Source organism: Balearica regulorum, chromosome 2 (genome assembly GCF_011004875.1).
Source record: "Balearica regulorum gibbericeps isolate bBalReg1 chromosome 2, bBalReg1.pri, whole genome shotgun sequence".
NCBI classification, from domain to species: domain Eukaryota; kingdom Metazoa; phylum Chordata; class Aves; order Gruiformes; family Gruidae; genus Balearica; species Balearica regulorum.
Window position 1 is genome coordinate 162,036,230 of NC_046185.1, and position 23,660 is coordinate 162,059,889.

Genomic DNA, 23,660 nt, shown 5'->3' on the forward strand with positions numbered 1-23,660 from the left:
TTGCTGACTCAACTAATGGAAAACTGCTAAACTTCCAAAGATTAGTAATTCTACAGTTGGTGGTATGAGTGGGCAAACATCAGTAGTCACCAGCAGACTATGAACACATAAAAATTCTAGGATTGCCTTATACTACATTGCTTCCTTAATGACTACTTACAGGACCAGCCTTCTTGGCAATTAGTGAAGCGTTAAGTCACATTTTGTTTTGCATAGTAAGAGCGGACTAATTTCCAGCTACTTTGCTATCATAAATAATTTAAATCTGTGCAGAGATCACTTTTTGAAAGTGCTTGAGCAGTCAATTGACAAGATGTCAAACGGCCAGTTGCAAGCACTGAGGAAGTTAAGAAACTCTGTGGCAGCACAGGAATCTGAGAGAAAAGAGCTGAAAAACTTTTAATGACCACAAACTAGTCCAATGCTGTAGGAGGTAGGACAAGTTAGATACAATCAGCATAGTTATTAGCATAAGCCCATGAACTTTAACTGGTAGCTTTGGTGTGTCAAAGGAGATAGCCAAACCATGGAAACAACCTGTTGGTCATCGAGAAGTGCAAAAGTGTTCAGAAGCGGCCAGAAGTGCCAACAGCAAATCCAACAATGACAGTGCAGTCTGAACTGAGTAATCATCAAGAGATTCCCCATCTATCCCTGTAACTAAGGAAAGTGGGAATAACCTGAGGACAGAGGCTGATGGGAAACTCCATGGCCCTATACCAGGACTCAGGACCATCTCTCCAACCTCTGAGGAACCCAGGGAGTGGAGAAGACCTCAGGGGACCCCACAGCCCAGGACATGGCATGGCTGGAGCTGTGGTACAGGAAAGTCATGTAACTCATAAAATTGCATATATCTGTGATGAAAGTGTGTTGGTATCCAAGTCCGTTTACACTTCACACTGTGGTCTTATATGGTGACAATTACATAGAGACCTGAGATAAAAAATCTCCTTCCTATGCTGCTACCAAGAAGATTGACCAGTTGCTGGACACAGATGACAGGGCAATACAGCTCAGGTGTGGAGTTTAAAAAAAAAAAAGAGAAGAGACAGTATCTCTAACTTGAATACTACGTGTACTTAGAAACCCTGAGTGAAAAGGAATATGTCTTGATTCAGAAGTCCCATACCAAGAAATACCAGCCAGTCTGGGGGCAGATTTAAGAAGCATGGCAACAGAGTGTGAGCTTCTCATTTTTCAGCCCTGTGAAGTGAGGAAGAGGAGGAGGAATAGGAGAAAGAGGAAGGGAAATGGAGATTTTATGGATATTCAACCTTTGCAGCAAGCAGGAGGAATCTGAATTCTCTTCACCCTTAAGGAATGGCAACTAAGATCTCACTACCCCAGTTTGCAAGAGGCTGAGGACACGTATGTAACAGATGCTGCAATTGTAGTCAGATGGCATTAGTAATGGTAACTTGGTTTTTTGCATTTGAGATTTAGGGCTCTAAAGACCAGACCACCAATATGTCAGATTTTTTTTTCTTGCCATGTGTAAGCAGTGTTTCAAATGCACTTAATGTGATTAATGGTTCTATAAACTTTTATGTCATATTAATATGACTTGATTACAACAAACGAAAGCTATAGAAACTCAGTGAAACACATGGATTGGATTTTGGACTGTTACTGTTAACAGAAAGTACTAAATGCACTAACAGTATCACAGATTTGGTATTTTGTAGTTCTGAAGATTGGTTTCATCATGTACATTTTGATACAGAAAGGTCTCAGCAGCTGAATACATGTTTTGGAGGACAAAACTTTACATACAATGTAAGAGAAATATTTTCCCCAAGATCATAACAAAAGTCAAATGGTCCATGAAATAAAACCTGGGAAAAAAAACAACACCAAAACAACAACAAAAAACTCCCCCAACCAACCAAACAACCCAAACCCCTCCTGTTAATAAAATACAGTGAGAAAACTTTTAACATGTACATTAAACAAAAAAACAAACGAGCAAACAAACAAAAAAACAAAAACCAAACTTATCTTGAGTATACAACCTAAATTTTAACTTTGATTGCCAGAAGTTTGGTGATTCCACAAGTTGTATGAAATTTTCAAATTATGTGGTCTTTTGTCTGCCACAGCTTCCTACTTAGAAACATTTTTCTAAATAAATTAAAATGTGTCTCATCAGAATTCAGTTCTGAACAACCCATTTGCTTTAGGTATGTCATTTAATAATGTAATTTAATAACGAAGTACCAAATGTCATTATTAGGTTCCTCACTTTTCATGATTAACTTCACCATTTGCCCTTTTCATCCTACAGAAAGAAAACCAAATTTCGAACAACTTTTCTCCATTGATATGGAAAATAGTCTCAGATTGAGTCACATAATTACAAAGAAAATCAAAATGTAGTACAACAAACAATCAAAACCTATGAAACATAGTAAAGGAACAGTGCCAGTACCATGCGAAGAACCTCCAGAGCACCTAGTTCTGTTAGGTCTCTGTACTGGTTACCTCCACAGTTTACCATCCTTATCCTAATAAAACACATTTGTATAACATACACCTCTATTCCACTTCAAATCATTTCTCTAGAGGTTTACCTGCTGTCTCTGTGGTGAATCGAGTGCAGATATGCCAATCCTAGCAGGTAAAGCTATTGCAGCTGCTTCGACTGCAAACCTGAAATATTTACTCTCTTTTGCTTCACCAAAGCAGAAACCTGTTTCTGTGAGTTTTAAAAGACTGTCTTCTTTTCTATTGCCAGTTCACCCCCAAACAGCCAGTTTTGTGTTCTCCTCTTGATTGCATCATTTGTTAATTTACTTTCCCACCAATATTTGCTTATTAGTGTTTCTGCCCCACAGTTTATCTTGATAAAAGCATTCACCAAACACAGTTCAACATATTCCACAAATAAAACAGATTTAATTAAGCTTATGTTTACAAAAAAAAAAAAAATCCATTTAAAAGAAGAGCTATTCTTCTTAAGTCTCAAAAAATAAATGTTATTCTGTATCAGAACAATATTATTGAGCATAAACCTATGTAAGAGAGAGTAATGTTATAAAATTTAAGGTTATTGAATTTTTTATGTTTTTGAAATAAAAATTATAGCTAAAGAATCTGAATTTTGTATATAAAATATACATCTCTGCCATTCTTGTGCATGGAAGAAAAATATCCTTGTATACCTCTTCACTCTTCTATGTGTTATTTTTCACCCTGGTGAGCTTATTTTAGAAAAATAACAAGTCAAAAACATAGAGGAAACTCCTGTGCAAGCATATTACACTGGAGAGAATAAATATTCACTCACTCTCCCCACTTTCATTTTTTTTATATACCACTCACCTACAAAAAAAAGTTTCTGCTCAAGTTCTTTAATGTCTTTTAGGCAAATAAAAGGTCACTGAATCCTATAGAAGACGTTCCCACAAACCACTTCTTTCCTAAGAAGAGAAAGTGCAGTAAACCACAGGACTTACATTCTTTTCCATCCCCTCTAAGTGAAGGTTCGAGGAGTCACGTCTTTCTATGCAAGAGAAATGTATCTCAGCCCAGTTACCTCCCAAGAAATAGTTGGAAAAACCTCCTCACTGCCTTTATCATCTCTATTTCCCCTTTCAGCAATCCCTCACCACTCTGGCAACACTCTTCCTTCAGGGACTGTGTTATTTGTACATGGGGGGTGTTGAGGGAGGCGTCTCTTTAGCCATCAAAGTAGATGATGTGATTATACCAGGTCTCGTGGGGAAGGCTGTAACCTCAGTAAGCAAAGCTGGGGAGGCTCCAAGCTGAGCATTTCTTTAAGATATTGTTCCATCCCTGCCTTTCTGAGTGTCTTTCACAGAAAATCAGGAGCGAAGCAAAACAAAGTGGATGGGAAACGTGGGGGCAAATGTGTTTGTCAGCCTCACAGTGAGAGCTCGGTACTATGACAGTTTGGGGTTTTTTTTTTTAATAGAAGGCATTGGCCTTTATATTTCATTAGGATATTTCAGTTTCAGTTCTTTCCTTTAGTAAATTCAGAAAATGTATAATGCAGAATCTATAAATTCTATTGAAAGACTATGATTGAAGCTGGTTAGAAGGCAGAAAACTGATGATTGTTACCTCTGTGCATCTGTGTGGTTATGCATACGTATGTATGCCAGTGCTTATATATGGCTCAGATTAATTATATATACATGATGATATATACAAGGAGTAGGTGAGGAACATGGAAGAGTTCACTCACTCCTGAAACCTGGAACTCCTCCAAGGCTGAAGCCACTGTTGGACAGGACAGGAGAGAGACCTCATCTTAGCAGCCATGTCTTCACTACTAGAAAAATGGCACAGCTGATCTTCTCTGGCCCTGAAATTAAATGGCACAGTAAACTTCTGTCCTTAAAACTAAATTTTCTGATGCTCCAAAACCAGGGAGGGATAACAGGAGTCCTCATCTTCAAGGAGAGACTTGCAGTTTTAGTGGATCCTGTCTTTCCTGCGGGAGAATCAAATTTTCTCTTACTGAGAGTACTCATTTCTCCATCCAAAGGAGCCTGAGTGTGGTGTTTCTGAATTAGGCAAGCTGCTGAACTTTTTAAGGCAGAAGGAAGATGTCTTCTTTGCATTAAGCATTGGCTATACGAGAAAAAATTTAAATCATCAGACACTAAAGAGAGAGCTTAAGGCTGATGCATTCAATCCAGATTATACTTTTAGGATATAGAATCATAGAATCACAGAATGGTTTGGGTTGGAAGGGACCTTAAAGATCATCTAGTCCCAACCCCCCTGCTGCGGGCAGGGACACCCTCCACTAGACCACGTGTCACATCTGAGATTCCATCTAGTTAAAATGGGATGAATCAAGGGAAGGAAAGCCAACTGATCCCTGGATGGAATACGAGATGGTACCTCTGCAGAATGTGAATGCGTTCAAAATGTGAGCCCTGTTTTGGTTACGATGATCTGGGTGAGGGATCCCTCCCTATACTAAATAAAATCAGGATCAATAAAACAATCTTTTTTACCCCATCTGTATTTTGTTTCTGGCAGCTTTGGTTGAAGGAAATTTGAGGAAATTAGTCCTGCAATATACTGAGACAAACGCTGTTTTATTACCTGTTGGATTTGGGCTGGTTCCCAATCTCCTTCTGTCTTTAAAGTTACCTGCTTTCAAAGTATGTAGGTCTCTGAGAAATTGCATAAACAAGTCATGATGGTACACCAGGTCCCTAACTTTGATGTGTTGGTGGAACATTGCCATCTTTGGGCAAAAGCTTTGGTTCATTAGGCTCTAAATTTAATGAGAGTTTTGCTGTAGGAAGTTAAACTATGTCTTGGATGCTTTGGAAAGGTCTCTTCACAGTAGGTTTAACTTCATGTGAAAGAAAACATTTGTAATGATCAGGAAGACTATTCACAAATGAAATTAGGAAATCTCCTGTCAGGTTAAAACAGATAAAAGATTTATTAACCCATCTGACTTCACAATTGTCACCACTATCACACTTCAAAGTAACGTGACTTACAGAAAATACCATGTTCAGATCAGGCACATGAATCTCAGACTTCACGACAAAAAATCAATTCATATTATCTCTTGTTCCCTGTAAGCTATCTGTTTGGTTTTTTGTGTCTTATACAGCTTTAAAACCATCTTACATTAATGTTATGAAATTTGAGCTCTTTGAAGCTTAACTTAGGTATCTGTGAAGATGGGTAAAGTTCATCTCCTTGTGTAAATATCCGCACCTTCTATTCATATGGAAGGAATAGGCAAGTAATAAAGGTAGATTTTAAAAGATATTTATGCCCTCAAAGAAACATGGATGCCCAACAGGTTTGCCAGTATCTGAATGTCATTGCAATCAATGTGACTTAAGCTTCAAAACATTTTAAAGATTACCACTATAAAGTGTCGCTAACATCAGTTACGTAGATAGCTTTCATATCCACCTCCAGTGCTATTTTACTTGCATTTCACCCAAAGTTATAGATGAAAAGCAGATTTGAAACACCAGCTAGTCTTGGCTTCCTACCTGTTAGCTATTCTCCTTGGCTTTGGGGAAGATAACCTGCAGTTTCTAGATGCAAGAAGGAATTATTGTCATCTATGGGTGAAGAAAGCAGGAATGCCATCCCACGTTTCTCTCAGACTTTCCTGGGTCCTTGCACTGACCTTGGGATGGGTAAGATACTTGTCAGCTCTGGCCCAGACTGACTCAGAGATAAATTCAGCTCGCAGTAATTAAAAATATCCCAGGGTATTTTCAAAGGGCACTTTCTTTGGCAGGTTGCATTCAAGGTATATTCCTCGTGTGTACTGAGATATCCAAGCCCATTGAGTTGGCAAAGAGGTAACCAAATCACTTCTAGCACTCAACCAGTTTTACCCCAATGATTGCTTAAGGGGAGCAGGTGTCTCACATCTTCTGTGCTGTGAAGTGGCTTTGGGTCACAACTCCCTGTGTAGCCTGCAAAGGGCAGCAAATGCATGAAATGTGCAGGAATGTTGAATTGCAGTAGCCAAACAAAACACATGTTTGGTTAAAGGTGAGAGAAGCTGCTGTCTAGGCTCCGTTGACTGTGCTGATGAAATCTCCCCTGAGTATAAACAGCATTTTAGTTGTCTTCCACCTCCTTTTGAATGCGTGGGGAGAAAACAGAGATTTTTCTGCCGGATAGGGAAGGGTGAGGCACCTTTGGCAGTGACTTTCCTGCCCTGTGCAAACTAAAATCGTCATTTTGCACATTGTACTCACAGCAAGGCTCTTTGAGTCCCCTCTCCTCCATCAGTAGGAAAAGTGAAGAACCTCCAACCTCAGCAAATTTAAGTCAATGAGAGCTGCTGGGGGGAAGTCCTGGGAGCACTGGGCTGCATCACAAGAAGTGTGACCAGCAGGTCGAGGGAGGTGATCCTGCCCCTCTACTCGGCTCTTGTGAGACCCCACCTGCAGTACTGCGTCCAGCTCTGGGGGGCCCAGTACAGGAGAGACATCGAGCTGTTGGAGAGAGTCCAGAGGAGGCCACGAAGCTGATCAGAGGGATGGAGCACCTCTGCTATGAGGACAGGCTGAGAGAGTTGGGATTGTTCAGCCTGGAGAAAAGGCGGCTCTGGGGAGATCTAATTGTGGCCTTCCAGTACCTGAAGGGGCCTACAGGAAAGCTGGAGAGGGACTGTTTATCAGGGAGTGTAGTGACAGGACAAGGGGTAATGGGTTTAAGCTGAAGGAGGGTCGATTTAGATTAGATATTGGGAAGAAATTCTTCCCTGTTAGAGTGGTGAGGCACTGGAAGAGGTTGCCCAGAGAGGCTGTGGATGCCCCATCCCTGGCAGTGTTCAAGGCCAGGCTGGATGGGGCTTTGGGCAACCTGGTCTAGTGGAGGGTGTCCCTGCCCATGGCAGGGGGGTTGGAACCAGACGGTCTTTGAGGTCCCTTCCAACCCAAACCATTCTGCAATTCTACGATTCTATGAAACCTCAAGCTAAAAGAAATTTGAAAAAGTAAAAATGTAAATGCTGCTGTGACAAAATCTCAACCTTGTTAAATGAAGAAGAGCCAAAAAGCATCCCCCATTTGTAAAGAAAACATATGGAAATAGTCTATAAAAACCCCAAGGTGTTTAGAGGGAAAATGTGTAGAGGTGTTTAAAAAGCTGAGCAATATCTACATTTCCAAATGATACAGAAATGGCTTAATGCAAGTGGGCAAATATTTGATGTTAATGGATATTTGAACTCAAGAAAAATTAATACTTAAGGACAAGTGAAACATATTCATGTGATCTATGTTTGCTATTAGAAAAAAAGAATATTCATTAAATGTAAAGTAGTTTAATCTACAATAAAGCTGAACAGTCAGCTTAAAGTGAGATTCAAATTGCCCTTCAGTTTTACCCTCCACAGCACAGCAATAACTTTAGGGTATGGAACAGTTACTTAAAAATAGTACAAAATAATTTAATTTCTCAGTTCTTTCAAAAATAAAAAACACCAAGTTATTTCTGTATGTTTCCTGACAATGTTGTAATTGGTATGTGTGTACATACCTATCTGTTGTGATAAATTATGCTATTTTATAGCAATTTAAGAAATAATGAATAGAAGGTAGATTGTCAAATATTATATATTATGTGCAGCTATCAGTCAGTATCTGTCCAGGATTTTACATAGATTTCATTGCTCTAATAACAGGGACACAGCAAATGCAATGGAAGCTTTAATTGGGAGTAAGCAGATGAGTTGCACTAGTGCAAATGTTTTTGCATATATTTCTGGAATCTCACAACATCACCAGATTTAGTAAAGCTTAATTTCTGGTCCTTTCTGAGAAGTTAGATATGATTTGGAAATCTTAACCGTAAATTCCTTTCGCATTTCACTATCATCTTCTTTTAAGGATGCAGTGTGGATTTTCCTTTTGTAACTGATCCTAGTTTTTCATTCCAGAAAGATGCATCAATCAGAACCATTTCAACTGCACAATGGGAGAGAAAGGAGATGAAAACCAAATAGAACGTGTTAATACCTAATGTGTAAAGCTGACCTGAATTGTTCATCTGGGAAAGGAAAAATATCAGTGTTGTGATAGCCTTTCTTCACGGTTGCTAACAATATTTTCATGTTAAAATTCTTTGACAGATTTCAGATATGCACTGCAGAATTGTATAGTCATTAATCAAAAGAAACTTTACATACTCTGAGCAGCATACCTATAGCTAAAATAATAAATTATAGCTTTTTGGTTGCAAATATTGTGATTTCTATTGCCAACACAGACTGGAAAAAAATTGATTTTGCAACTTCTGTGTATGCACTATCTCAGTATTACAATTTCAGTTAATTTAGAATTGCTTAACTGATATGATTTTAAACAGATAAATTAAGGACCGTATCACCCATTGTGTGCTTTCTCTTTCCCAGAAAGAATTCACCATGATGAGATTTACGTCATAAAATTTCCATTTTTTGAGGATGTATTGTTGATTTCATTCTGTCAGTGAAATTATGGTATGGAAACTAACCTCCAAAATGCACTACTGTCAGTCAGCTCAGGAGCTATGTTCATCTGTACAATGTTCCTGTGACTACAAAACTAGAACTTCTTCAGTGTTGGAGTTTTTTTGAGGGTTTGGGGGTTTTTTAATAGCACTTTTATAGTACAATGGAGACTGAGATCTTCTGGTCCAGAGGGGAAGCCCTCATAAATTGCTGTTTATGGGATGAATATTAACATATGTGGGATTCGCAGCCCAGTCTGAAACCAAGGAAATGATGCTGCAGAGAGCTGTTAGTGATTTATGCTGGCCTTTCACTGCACAGAGATTAGAATAGCTTTTATAATATATTACATTGCTGCTTTATTTTAAAAGAATAGCCGAAGCCATTTTCTGATTCACATAATAGTGAAGCCTAAATGGTATAAAGTAGTTAATTGGCATCTTTGTCAAAATAAAGACCTAGTATAAAGGAATCTCATTTCCTTTTATCAGAGAATGAAATTATATATATAAAAAAAAAAATCATAGCGATGTAAAATTCAGACTCTTTTGAATGGATAATTGGTATTACAGAGTAACAGGAAATTGCTTTCTTTGTATGTATTAAAATCATTCTGTTACATACAGTAATCTTCAGCTTTCTAAATGGTCCAATGCACATTTCAATCAGGAAAATTTGCTTATCATCTACTCAAATGGAAAAATATGGATTGCTCTTTTCTTTCTCCTCAGTGGTCTATCAAAATAATACTAAGAGAATTAGGGTAGTGAAGTAAATCAAGTTAGAAAATTAATAATCTTAATACTATTTCATCCAGCAGCATTAAGCATATCTAGAGATTTCCCTAGCTGTATCAACCACTGGATATTTACTCTTTGAGAAACTTTTTTTATCTATTATATTTCTATTTTTTACGAAGAAACAAACCACAAAAACCTGGTTATCTGATGTAAATCAGAGGAAACTTTAGTTAGTTGAAGATAGTAGGCCCTGGAATGAAGGTCCAGGCTGGTAAGAATAAACTGTAGCCTTCAGGAGCAGCCAATTTTAAGAACTTACACACAGAGTACAAGTGGATTAGCTTTTTAATATGTAATAAGATGATTGACTAAAGCATCTGTTTGGCAGAGGATGATGATTTAGAGACTGTATTATTCATCAGACTGCAATAGCTGAAAAAAATGAGTGTCAAATACTGTTTAGAAAATGAGGTCCTCCTCTGTGTGCAAAATGGTTGTACGAGAAGATCTAAGCTGAGCAATCCCCAACAGCTCGTTATGCCAGCTCTGCACTTGGAACTACATCTGTCACTCTCTTCTCCTTATCTGGACCGGAGGAGGTGGTCACTGCCAGCTGTCTTCAACAGTTTTCTGCAGGAAATTTCACCGTTTCCTTTGTAATCATGATAACTTAATTCTACATGTCTCTATGAAGTCTTTCTTTAGCATCCCTGCCTTTTATTTTGTGGTTCCCCTTCTGATGACAGACAAGAGCCTTGCTGGCTCTTGTGGTCTGTGGTAGAAGAGAACTAAGCATAAAGATTTTTTCCAATTTTTTAACTTTTTCAGTTGATTTTTAAACAACTTATGTAACAGAAGGAGTGTGAGAAGAGGCAAATGTCATGGTCAAGGCATCGGGTCATTACCACAAGGCTTTCCAACCTGGTATCTTAAGACAGAGGAAGGGGCCAGACTCTTCTCAATGGTGCCCAGTGACAGGACAAGAGGCAACGTGCACCAGCTGGAACACAGGAGAAGTTCCAGCTGAACATGAGGAAAAAATTATTCACCTTGAGGGTGACCGAGCACTGGGACAGGCTGCCCAGAGAGGTTGTGGAGTCTCCTTCTCCGAAGATATTCAAAACCCAGCTGGATGCAATCCTGTGCAACCTGCTGTAGGTGATCCTGCTTTAGCAGGGGGGTTGGACTAGATGATCTCCAGAGGTCCCTTCAAACCCATATCATTCTGTGATTCTGTGATTCTGTGATTCTGTGATTCTGTGACAGCTGAAGAGCCCTAATCCTTCTGATTTGAATGGAGCATGTTCATTCCAGGTGCGATGTCTAAATCCTCAGATTGCCAGCCAAATACCTGCTCTTCTGCATGATCTACCTTTAAATCTGGGAACAGCAGCAGAAATTATTTGGGGAAGGAAGAGAAGTTTTGTATACAAGGAGCCACACTAATCATAGGATAAATATATGGGTATTTGCAAATTGAGAAATTGTGGTGTTCTTTGAGCCAAAAAGTAACTTAATTCAATGATAATAAAAATAATTAATTACCTTCTTAAATATATGGGAAAGTTCTCTTTCATTAAATTACTTTTTAAAATTATGCTCATGTGGAAATTAATATCTTTTAAATATCAGGTATCAAGAACTTTCTTTAAAGAACAACAGGAAATGACTAGTACAAATATACAGTGAAACCGTTTGGTCATTTACACAAAGGAATCTTCCTCCAGCTCTTTAATGGACTAATGCATGCTGAATTGTAATGGGGCTAATTTGCTCAACACCTACTTAAGGAGAAGACGCTAGGGTGCTGATTTTTCCCCTCTCTTGGATCTGAAAAAGCAATATATTGCCTGCATGAAAGCATCTGTGACACTTTGATAGATACAATGAGCTGCAGCCAATGCATAATTGGGTGATGCTAAGAGAAGTGTCTGAAATTGCCTCTCAGAAGACATGCTTTAAAAGTCTATCAAATTCAACAAACAGAATGGAAAAAAATCTAGGATTTGTTTCATCACTCATCTCGCCCTCGTCTCTTAAAGCTAAAACTAGGACTGTGAATTTGTGGAAACAGGAACATGCAATTGGAAGGTCAAAGGGATTGCCTCCTGCTATTGAAATTTATCATGTTCTAAGCATCTGTGCTTTGCCAGCCACAAGTATTTTTGTGTCAAAATAATATAAAGGCCAGAGCCAGTAATAATCTAAAATAAAATCAATGTCTCACCTGTGGTAGTGTTGTGGTTTTACCCCAGCGGGCAACTAAGCCCCACGCAGCCGCTCACTCACTTCCCCCCAGCTGGGATGGGGGAGAGAATCAGAAGGGTAAAAGTGAGAAAACTCGTGGGTTGAGATAAAGACAGTTTAATAAGTAAAGCAAAAGCCGCACACACAAGCAAAGCAAAGCAAGGAATTCATTCGCCACTTCCCATGGCAGGCAGGTGTTCAGCCATCTCCAGGACAGCAGGGCTCCATCACATGTAACAGTGACCTGGGAAGACAAACACCATCACTCCAAATGTGTCCTCCTCCTTCCTCCTCCTTCCCCCAGCTTTATATGCTGAGCATGACATCATATGGTGTGGGATATCCCTTTGGTCACTGGGGTCAGCTGTCCCGGCTGTGTCCCCTCCCAACTCCTTGTGCACCCCCAGCTACTGGCTGGTGGGGTGGGGTGAGAAGCAGAAAAGCCCTTGGCTCTGTGTAAGCACTGCTCAGCAGGAACGAAACCATCCCTGGGTTATCAACACTGGCTGCAGCACAAATCCAAACCACAGCCCCATGCTAGCTACTGGGAAGGAAATTCACTCTATCCCAGCCAAATCCAGCACAGTTAGTCACCCAAATATTTCTTGCAAAATGTGAGCTTCATTGTCCTCCAAAAGAGAAAATTCAAGCAATTTGTCTACTGCAGTTGGCACTTGTTGTAACGTAACATAAACACACAAATGTATTTGCACATATAAATGCATACATTTGGGTTGGGGGGGGGGGTTTCCCAAGTAAATCAAATCTCCTGTATCTGGGGCCACATTTTTATGTTATTTTATAAGCACTTTCATTCATATTTATTTACAAGAATGCAAATGTTTCCTAGGTAGCAGACACAAAACACATATAGCACAAGGTATTTAGAGGCTGGCTTAATTCTCATATCTTAACCATAACTTTTTTATCATGCAGTTTCTTGCAACACACAGAATATAAAGAAATTAAAGTCGGAAAAAAAAATGGTGGGAAGAGAAAAGGCAAGAAGGAAAAAGAAGGAAGTGCTTGCATTCATCTACAAATTTCATACAGCATCTTATTCAGTTACTGAAACTGGATTCAGTTTCTATTTTCAGTGAGGGAGGTTGACTTTTGACATGAAGGATCTTTTCCTTTGCAAACAGAACCATCAGTTCATAATACCAGAATTGGTGCATCAAGCAGGAATTACTTTTTAAGGTAGCAAAACCTAACATTTTCCACACAAAAAAAAAAGGCTTTATAGAAACCATTACTTTGGTACATTAAAAGCTTTTCTTTGTGAGGTGTTTGGCCCATAAACATTCTTTGGCTTAAAATTAAAGAAAAAGCTAAAGGGATAATGGTTTTAGCTGGGTTCGATTACATCCAAAAATCTTAAAATTATTGGGATTCATGGGAAGGTGCATCATGCTTCCACTCTTCACTTACAACAGTGGGCAACCGTAGGACTGTCTTTGTTTATTAATTGGGGCACTTATGCCACACAGCATCCAACTGCTACGTGTTTGGGAAGGGCAGACCTTCTTATAAGATTTCTGGGGATTTATTTCTCTTCCTGGAGTCTGAGGCCTGCCAGAGACTTTTCTCTCTACTGTGGTAAAGGTCTTGGGAATTCAGCTTTGCATTTCGTAGGGAGGGGACCAGCAAAAGGCCAGCAGCGTTATAAAACCAGCTCTTAAACATCATAGAAAGATGGAATAAGACAAAAGCCCTACAAGAAGGATGGAATGACATCTGGTTATGTAGAGAAGCAGGTTTACTAAATCACCTTCAGAAAGCCAGAAAGTATTTCGTGAGGAAATGGCTTATTACTCCACAGACATTTACAGTGATCCTCTTTGCTTAAATCTGTGAAATATGGGCACTGTTTAAGCAGTGGCCACAAAACCAGATTTGAACAATTGCATTTTCCAGTGAGAAATGGCTGGTTGGACAGTGGCACTGTTATAACATGAGTGGGACAATGATGTGGCACTTGGAAATGAAAGCCTCTGCCAATCAAGCCCATTGTTTTCTCCTTTACTACAGCTGGATGTAGTATTCAAATCCACTAATCATCATCATCAAACCAGCAAATATGGAGATAGAGTTCACTTCTTATCTATTATTCATGACATGCTATGAAACATTATGAAGTTAATTTAATTGCGCTGCAATTAAAATACCTGTTTCTGTATACATAGATAAACATACAAAATTTATAACCTTAAATGAAGATGGCTGTTGTCACTGTCTCTATAATCATTAAGATGAGCGAATAGGTTCTAAAATCGTAATTTTTTCATTGCCCCATCTTTAACAAATGGAAAAGCCTTTCGCTAAATGTTTGCTCATTTATATTCTTGAATCTGGATAATTGCAGGAATAACAGCCATGCCTGGTTGGCAGAGTCCAATACTCTCGGACCAGATTCTTTCAGATATTCCACACATGGAAGGTGGGATGTTTAATATCAAATTTACTTATTTGAAGATATTTGATGTTACACGGGATTTTTGATTTAGCAGAGTGATACATAATATGCTGAAATCACAATACAAATGTAAGGTTACACTTAGCAACATGTAGCATTTGCAATATACAGTTCAATCACACCACAATGTGATCTCCATTACCCTCTCTGTAACATGCTCACGGTCATGATGCTGGGCGTCCCCAATCACCAGGAAGAAGTGGGCTGAAGTAGCTCAAGCCCGTGGCGCGCTCTGAAATTCTTTCGTTAGTTGTTCAGTTTTCACACCCTCCGTTGGGCTGGACCACATATACACTCCCCCTCATGCTATTCTCACTAACTTAAAGAGATGTTCCCTTTTAATGAACTCAGGCCGAAATATTTACACCATCAGAGAGATATTTATCTAAAAGAAAGGCCATCCTCCAGTCCCCTCTGCATTGAGATAAGTTGGCTTTCTTGGCAACAGCTTGTGGTCACACTCTATGTTATTCCCTGAGCTTCTTGGGCATATCGCTTCTGCCCTTCTCCTCTGAGCCTTCCTCCATTGTAGGGTTTTATTGGGCAGTCATACTGGAAGAAAATACCTTTGCCCCTGACTGAAAATGAAGTAAATGTAGAAAACTGAGTTGAGCAATATCAGTTTAACAAACAACAAGATTCTCTTTCAGCAGCCACGTATATCTATGCACGTCACCATGGACATAATGAAACGATACAACAACGAAACAAAATAACTCTGAGGTAAACTTTGATTTTGAAAAGCAATTTCTATTTTATTTGAGATGGTATTCAGCTGAAGTAGAATATCAGTTTAAGCATTTTAAGCATTGCCCTCAATCTGTTCAGAACTCCGGCAGCTCTGCATTAAGGTAATGACTATTATCAAAATCAGCTTGGCCTGACTTGCCTCAGCTCTGTGGAACCATGAAGCAGATAACTGCAACAGATTTGCCCAAACAGCTATGTTTTCCTGAGGGGCTGCCAAAACATCTCTATTGCTCTTTCAAAAGTCTCTACAGATCAATAAAACCACTTACTAAGTTGATGCCTTCACATATTTTCTCTGGAATTGGCAGGGCAAAGAGTCGAAACTTGTGCCACCACATTTAGCCCTGAAAACACTCAATACCTTTATCCAACTATTTATAATGGATGGGGGTACTGAAGAAAGTCTCAGAAAGAAATCTGACACGATGTTGTAGAAGTTACAGAGGACTCATCATTTGGTTCCCAGGGTGGACAGATAAGAAATCTCTTGTTAATTTGCACTAATTTGTCACCCTATCATACAGAGAGACTAGAACTGCATATCCAAAATAATACTGATTGGTATAGACTCAGACTGACCGATAATACAAATGGTTGTTGATTAATGTAAGTCCTGTTTAGCTGTAATATTTCAGTTTGAAAAGTGTGTGGCCACAGAGTAATTTAGACCGGAAGGGACCTCTTGAACTTCGACTAACCCAACTCAAGGCAGATCCACCTTCACAGGTAGATTCAAGTTTGGAGCTAGATCAGGCTGGTTGATGTCTTGTCCAGATAAGTTCTGAATTTCTCCAAGAACAGAGATGCCACAACATCTCTTGGTGATTTGTTCCAAGGTTTATCCACCCTCACTGCGGATTTTTTTCCTGACGTCTACTCAGAATTTTCCTTGTTGGAACTTGTGCCTGCTGACTCCTATCTGTATCACTGTGTACATCTCAGTTTGGCTTTCACTTCTCTACACCCACCCATTGGGTAGTTGAATTCAAAAGTAAGATCCACACTTTCACCTTTTCTTCTTAAGACTGAACAAACCAATCTTTCAGCTTTTCCTCATATGTCACGTGCTCCAACATCTTGATGGACCTCCACTGGACTTGCTCCAATATGTACTGTTTTGAGGAGCCCAAAACTGGATAATACTTCAGTTGCATTAATTTGCAACAGACGTGGAATTTGATTCTTAATCATTTATGACTACCATTTAGTAGTAGAGCACTAGAAAGCTGTGGTTGAAGTAGTAAAACCTGAGATAAACTGGGACAGTATATGCCCATTCAAAGCAAAACTTAGACTATTTTGTTGCCAGATTGAGGATGAAGTAGGAATTTTCCTTCAGTTCAAAGTATCAGAAATATTGGACATTTTGCCTTCCCATGTAGATTGAATCAAACAATTTGCTGGGAACTGCTTATGCATTTCTTAGGAATATAGACCTCTAAGATACTGGTGGAGTCTTTTATTTATGATACAGTTTTCACTTCTGGAACCAAAAACCTTCTGTTTGTTATGTGGGTAGGGAAAGCACAGTGGATGCTCTTTTTCACCTTCCTAGATTTAGCAGGCAATATGTGCTTGCCAGCAATTCCTGCAGTGTGTATTCAACATACCAGATAGTCCTCTCTCATCCAAAGTTCATCTCTTCTCCTTATCTATTTCCATCGCCTTTTCCTGAACTACTATTTCATGTTCAAGGTTTCTTTTGTACCAGCTGCTTCCAAACAACCAACCTGACTTTTTAGTTGTACCATTTCTTTTTCTTCTAATCTCTTATTTCAGGCTATCCTCCTCTTTCTAGAAATTGATAACACGTAGGGATACCAAAGAGGAAAGATTGTTACACAGTTATTCGGGTAGTCATCACAATCTGTGGCGTTTTCTTACATTTATCTTGCATCTGTGATGAGATATGGTGGCAAGTGAGCTGGCTAATGGGATTACTGATACTCCATACTTAATTTCCTGTTATTTTTCTGTATCACTCTTAGTGTTGATGAAATGCAAACTGGGCAATGACTTTTTATAATGCCACTAAAAAATATTAATAACTATGAAATTGTGAATTCAGCAACTGTGAATTAAGCTAGTAAAACTGAAAAGAGTTATCCAAACTTAGGGATAACTGAAGAAACCATCCAGTTCATTCAGATATGAGAAGAAAGGAAAAGGGAGAGTTGGCAGAAAGTTGGATAGTTCTTCCTTCCACACCATTATCTACACATAAAGAGCCAAGTTAGTTAGCATGCACATAAGTTTTGGCTGGCACAGGCGGTCTTTGCATGGGCTTCCACCACAGACTTAGCAGTCTGGTAACAGTAAGACTGGTAAACAGTAAGAAGAAAGAAGGCTCACTGGAGTGAAACCTACCCAAAACACGGTGATCCTACCTGCCAGGACAGCAACATGATTGCTGAATTAGATCTCAGTAACTGTATATCTGCTCAGTTCTCCAAGGCATCTCCAAGGCGGGAGGGGACTGATAGCTGGAATGAAAGTTACTGATCAGCAGATGCTCTGGGATGGGATCTGGGGTGTTCATGCTGAAGGCAGTCCACGTTCTGAGGAGCAGAAGAAATGGGCAGCTCCATGTGTGCCAGGCCCATGTGACTGTTCACCTCTCTGAAGCAGCTGGCAGAACCTTTTCTTGGCAGGTGAGACCTCAGAAAATAAGCCTGTAAAGTCTGCTGAAGCAAGCTGAAGTCAGACTTGCTATTAGCTGGAGGTACTTAACAATAGTATTTAAACACAATTCCTCCATCTTTGTAACTTTTTTCATAAATATTGAAAAAATTGTTCTACTCAGTTTCAGCATGACAGACCTCTTATCCATCATTTCTAGTAATAATCCTGACCTCTGCCTAAAGCTGCTGCAGTCATTGAGTGTGCTATTCACTCTAAATAAGAGCTGGAAAAGCATATTTTGGCATGTCTTTTTGCATAACATAAGTTGCAGGGATTTCCTCAACTTGAGACAGAATGTTTACCTCACTGATGGCTGTCCTGGTTTTGGCTGAGATACAGTTAATTTTCTTTCTAGTAGCCGGTATAGCGCTGTGTTTTGGATTTAGGATGAGGATAATGTTGATAACACACTGATGTTTTCAGTTGTTACCAGGCAGTTGTAGTGCCTACACTAAGTCTTTTCAGCTTCCCACGCCCTGCCAGGGGCACAAGGAGCTGGAGAGCACAGCCAGGACAGCTGACCCAGGCTGGCCAGAGGGATATTCCCGGCCATAGAACGTCATGCTCCAGATAGAACTGGGGAAGCGAGCCAGGAGGGGGAATCGCTGCTCGGAAACAGACTGGGCATTGGGGTATTTTTTCTTCTGTGTGTGGTGAGCAATTACATTTGTGCATCTCTTGTATTATTATTATTATGATTATTCCTCTGTTAGCCTATTAAACTGTCTTTATTCCAACCCATGAGTTCTTTTTTCCACAATCCTCTCCATCGCACTGCGGGGGAGCGAACGAGCAGCTGCATGGTGCTTAGTTACCCGCTGGGGTTAAACCACGGCATTGACTTTGGAAAGTGACATCACAGAGGACACACTTGTCAAGCACAACAACCTTTGGTAGGTTCAGGGAAAAGATGTCTTGATGAGATGCTCTTTCTGGTACATTTCAAATGACTTAATTCTTTGAGTCCTGAAGTAACACTAGGGATACCACAAACATTGCAAGGTTAGCAGCAACTGACAGCTCCAAGAGTTTCCACAAAACCTTTATGGAGCCTGTTCTCATGGATACAGGGCTATCACAAAAGTAGGAGAAAATTCTTAATCATCGGTGGTCAGTTGCTAACTATTTCTGCACAGGAAAATGATAAATGGAAATGTAAAATGGAGTTCTGCACCATCACTAAGGAGGCAATGTTGCTACGTATTCTAGAGCTGGCCCTCAGGAATTCACTGGTAGCTTTACATGCATGGTGTTTCCTAACCAAGGGATCCAATAATCCTTTGGTTTTGCTGTTCTCTGATTTAAGTGTCAGACTTCATAAACAGAACGGAATGTTCTTTCACTGTGTTCCAAGGATGCCTGACCACCTCTTAGGAACTTCACGTATGTTCAGGCAGTTTTAGTGAAACTCTACGTTGCCTCAGCAGCTGAATTGGCTTTTGTGCAATTCTAGCATGAAGAAGCTGCCACAGCTGGATATCACCATTCTCTTTTCATCCCTACAATAGTGTGCTAAGGCCACTTTAATGCTTAAGCAACACTAAAAATTTGTTCAGACTTTTAAATTTGCACTGTGGTGAATTCAGGTGCTTTTGTATGTTTCTGAGGTAAAATAATCACTAAGGATGCATTTATGTCAGGTGTGATTCTGTCCAAAATTGCTGCCCATACAATGGAAATAAAGTGTTCAACTTTGAAGTTTTTCTAATTCTGGAGCAGGGCACAGCACCTGCTGTTGCACTCAAACAAAATAATTTTAAATTGTAAAGATCAGACTAATTAAAAAAAAAAAAAAAAGGCATTTTGTTATATATTACTAGTATTTAAAATTCTCTCATATGGCTTTTGCAGTCCTTCCTTTTTTTCCAAAACATAAGAACAAAGTACTCTTACTTTTTTCCTAACAAACTTTTCTTGCTACAGTGCTATAGAGTTATTCTTAAAACTACCCTCCTGGAAGCACACAGGAGAATGTTGGTGGGGTTTTTTTTTCAGGAGGCAGTACTTCACAATCCCTAAGGTCTGTCTGTCATATGGAGAAACCAGAACAGTCAGCGAGAAAGCACCTACTGAGAACTGTGGCTAGCTTGAGAGCCCAGGACAGAAAAAAAAGTTGTGACATTATTTTCTATAGTTATTTACAATTAAATACCCCCACGTTGAAGTGTAGGAGTTCGACATCTGTCTTACTTAAGACTGGCTATATTCTAAAATGTAGTAAATGCTGCCATCTAATGGTACCTGATCGTTGAACCAAAGCTCACACCAAATAGAATCAATAGTTTCACCTCAAAAGCATCACTACGCACACAAGCAATCCAAGCTGGACAGGAGGTCGTCTCAAGCAGATCCATCAAGTCGCTCTGAATCCCGCTGCCCAGCGCTGCTGACACCAAGTGCAAATTTCTGAGTTATCCTGACATTATTCTTCTTGGTCAACTGTTTTCTGAACAGAAGCTGGTTCTGGAAGTAATAAAGCCAGTTCTAATCTGAACTCTAACTCTCCGCTTTCATGTGCCTTTATTTGTCCTACAAATTACTTAGACTGGACTATATCTGTCATATTTTAATAGTATTTAAAAAGGGAAATGACAATAAAAATTAAGTCATTACCTTATTGTTCCTGCTATTCTTGGCCTGAAAATGCTAAATCTTTTCTGATTCCCTGTAAAAAGTAAAACATTTTCAGTTTTCTTGAGCCAATAGGTAGCTATTTTGGGAAAACTGTATTACTGTGGTTCTGATTATGTCTTGTAATAAACTGAAACTGAAGATAGCACAAAACAGACAAAAATGCATTGAGCATCTGAATTCTTTATTGAAGAATCTAAAATAGTCCTATTTCATTAGCATTTCTGAGGCCACCATGACACTTCACTTGGCCAGCCTAAACTGCAAAAAAGCAGTAAAAGTAATATTAATACACATTGTCGATACATGGATTTTTTTTCAGAACCAATTAAATAAATACTTCCTCTAACCTTAATAAATGTTGTCTCATAAGATATACCATGAACTCCTTTTCAGATTACTAAGTAATACTTTCTATTACATTTGGAAGAAGTATAATGATTAAATTTTATGTACAATAATTCTTAAGATTTTCTGGAAACAGTAACTTGCATAACATCCTTTGATTTTGGTAACTATTATCGCATTTTTCATACACTGAATGATACAAAGAACAAATTATATACAACTTTCAAGCACAGACATCTGAGCATGATATATTAAATACATTTAGGCGCACTTGTAAAGACACCTCAAAAATTCTTAAGCATAAACAAATCCATCCAAAGGCACTAGGAGAAAGATGGTCCCAAACAACATAGAAAGTAGTGGCCCATTATACTCAAGTGTCTTGAGTGAGCTTTTTTACAGAAAATGCAGTAATTATTTAATTTTGCTACAATAACCAATTTTTCAAACCAAGATTTATCTCCAAAGAGATACACATTGTTCTACAGCCTTGTGTGCTTATAAATCATATTACAGTTACAACTGATCTTTACAAATTTCTTTTGTAAACACAGAAATATGAAGTAATAAAAAAAAAAAAAAAGACAGGTGTAAAAATTAACTCACTCCAGTACCTGAGGAAAAAGATTTCATGGTTTGATTTTCCTCTAATATTTGTGACATAGTTGTTCAAATCTTAATTGTTTTAAGGAACATTTGTAAAATTGAACAATCACAATACTTACAGGCTGCCATCATTATTCTAAATTTAGAGTATTATGCTCTGGGATCAAAATACTTTCTCCATCTGAAAATAACTGATATTGGTTTAATCAAAAATGCTGAAGTCCAGGGCATCCTTATGTGTCCACATTATCACTATCTGTTTCAGTAATACCATCATAAAATAAAGGAAGAGATATGGAAGATGTAGTCCGTGATTTATCTAGCTTCCTACCATGATTATTATTAAACATTGATGCAATAAGACTTTCCCTCTCATGTGTTTCTTCTTCAAAGACAGCACTGTTATAATGTTTACGACGGTATAAGAAAGATTTATTTTTAAAAGAACGCTCCATCAAATGCCTCCTGAAGGCCCTTTGAATAATGAGAGCAGATACCTCCTCTTGTTTTCTTTTAAGGGTAGTAGTAATTGGCTTGTAAGAAACTTTAGATGGATTGGCAGCCATAAATTTTTCTTCCATGTGTAGTTCAAGACCATCCAAATCTCCAGATTCTCCCAAGACCCTTTTAGTGAAAGCAAGTAAGATATCTAAGCAGTGGATCTTATCTCCACTAACTATAGGGAGGTCCATGGATATGAGCTGAATTTTATTGGGCTTTGGAATGCGTAAGGGTTCTGCCAGAGCATCTGCAAAGTCTGAAAGAGCAGAATATTCAATAAACTGTGTTGCCTGAGGATCGAATTTTCCCCAGGTCTCATAAAACATATCAAAGTCATCCTCGCAAAGAGGATCTGTGCTTTCTTCAGTGGCAACACTGAAGTTCTCTAAAATAACAGCTATGTACATATTTACAACAATGAGAAATGATATAATGACATAGCTTACAAAAAATAAAATACCAACCCCCTTATTTGTGCAATTTTTTTTCTGTTCATCTGTCAAATTTAAGTTGGGAGCACATGAATTAGATTCTTTTAACAGAGGGACCAAAAGACCATCCCAGCCAGCTGATGTTGTAATTTGGAAGAGACAGAGGATGCTACTATCAAAGGTTTGAAAGTTGAAAAGATTATCAATCCCACCTTCCCAGCCAAGACAGGCAAAGTTTGTCATGCCCACAATGGCATAAATGAACATAACAAGAAAAAGCAAAAGACCAATGTTGAACAGTGCAGGAAGAGACATCAGTAATGCAAAAAGAAGAGTGCGAATTCCTCTAGCTTTTCGAATTAATCTCAGGATTCGTCCAATTCGTGCCAAACGAAAAATTCTCAAAAGTGTAGGAGAGAACGAACTTCGAAAGCCTTCAGAAAGTCCAATACCTTTGAAATGAAAAATAAAAGAAAATGTCGTCAAGCCATATCAGTGAAATTCCCTATTTATGTCCATTTTGTTATATTCTATGCTTCAGGTGTTGAAAGTAACATTGATCATGTTACATCACTTTCAACAAAAACATTATCATCAGTACTGCAACTGCTTACGAAAGAGCTTAGGAAGAGAAAGACAAATTGTAATACCTTTAAATATTAAAGAGGTACCAAGATTATGTATAGTTTGGAAACTGTGTTATCTCAGCTTTCTCTAAGTCACAGGATGAAATTACGCATTGCTTGAGTACTTAAAAAATCCTTTAAAATCCATTCAGCTCCTGTGCTGGAAGCTATGGGGCTTGTCTCCTAGCTGCTGTCTGATTGCTGTTTCTTCAACAGGCCCAAGCCACATGCTAAACGTGAGACTTGCATTAATGCTTGGCACTTGAATGAGCAAGAAGAAAAGAAAGGAGAACTGTCTTTCAGGATTCGTCCTCCCTCATACTTCATCCTATGATCCTACTACTAGATTAATGAGTACCTTCAGCAATACCGTAGTAATGTAAATGATTACAAACAGAAGACTTAAGAAGTTAGCATTTTTCTGGGTTGCATGGGATAGCAAAGGGGCACTGTGCTGAGGGACGAAGCAGAGAACTCAGGTCAGTTTTTCTGTCCTGTCCTTTATTCTATGATATAACCTGAGCCTGAGTAGGAAGCACAGACCAAATAAACTGTACAAGAAACATCAGCTATATACGACCCTCTGCAGAGGAAATTATAAACATCTAGTCTTATTTGAAAAGCAAAACAAAACCAATCCAATTTTAATAAGACTTT

The 23,660-nt window shown here is 38.8% G+C and overlaps 1 protein-coding gene across 1 annotated transcript in view; it reads right to left on the reverse strand.

Moving 5' to 3' along the window:
- Window positions 1-21,626: 21,626 nt before the first annotated feature.
- LOC104632753 (sodium channel protein type 5 subunit alpha-like) overlaps window positions 21,627-23,660 on the reverse strand; it is a 43,258-nt gene continuing 41,224 nt past the window's right edge. Inside the window, exon 25 of the mRNA XM_075746740.1 lies at window positions 21,627-22,829. Within this exon, the coding sequence (XP_075602855.1) occupies window positions 21,679-22,829 (1,151 nt within the window). The 3' untranslated portion in view covers window positions 21,627-21,678. The remainder of the gene's footprint in view (window positions 22,830-23,660) is intronic.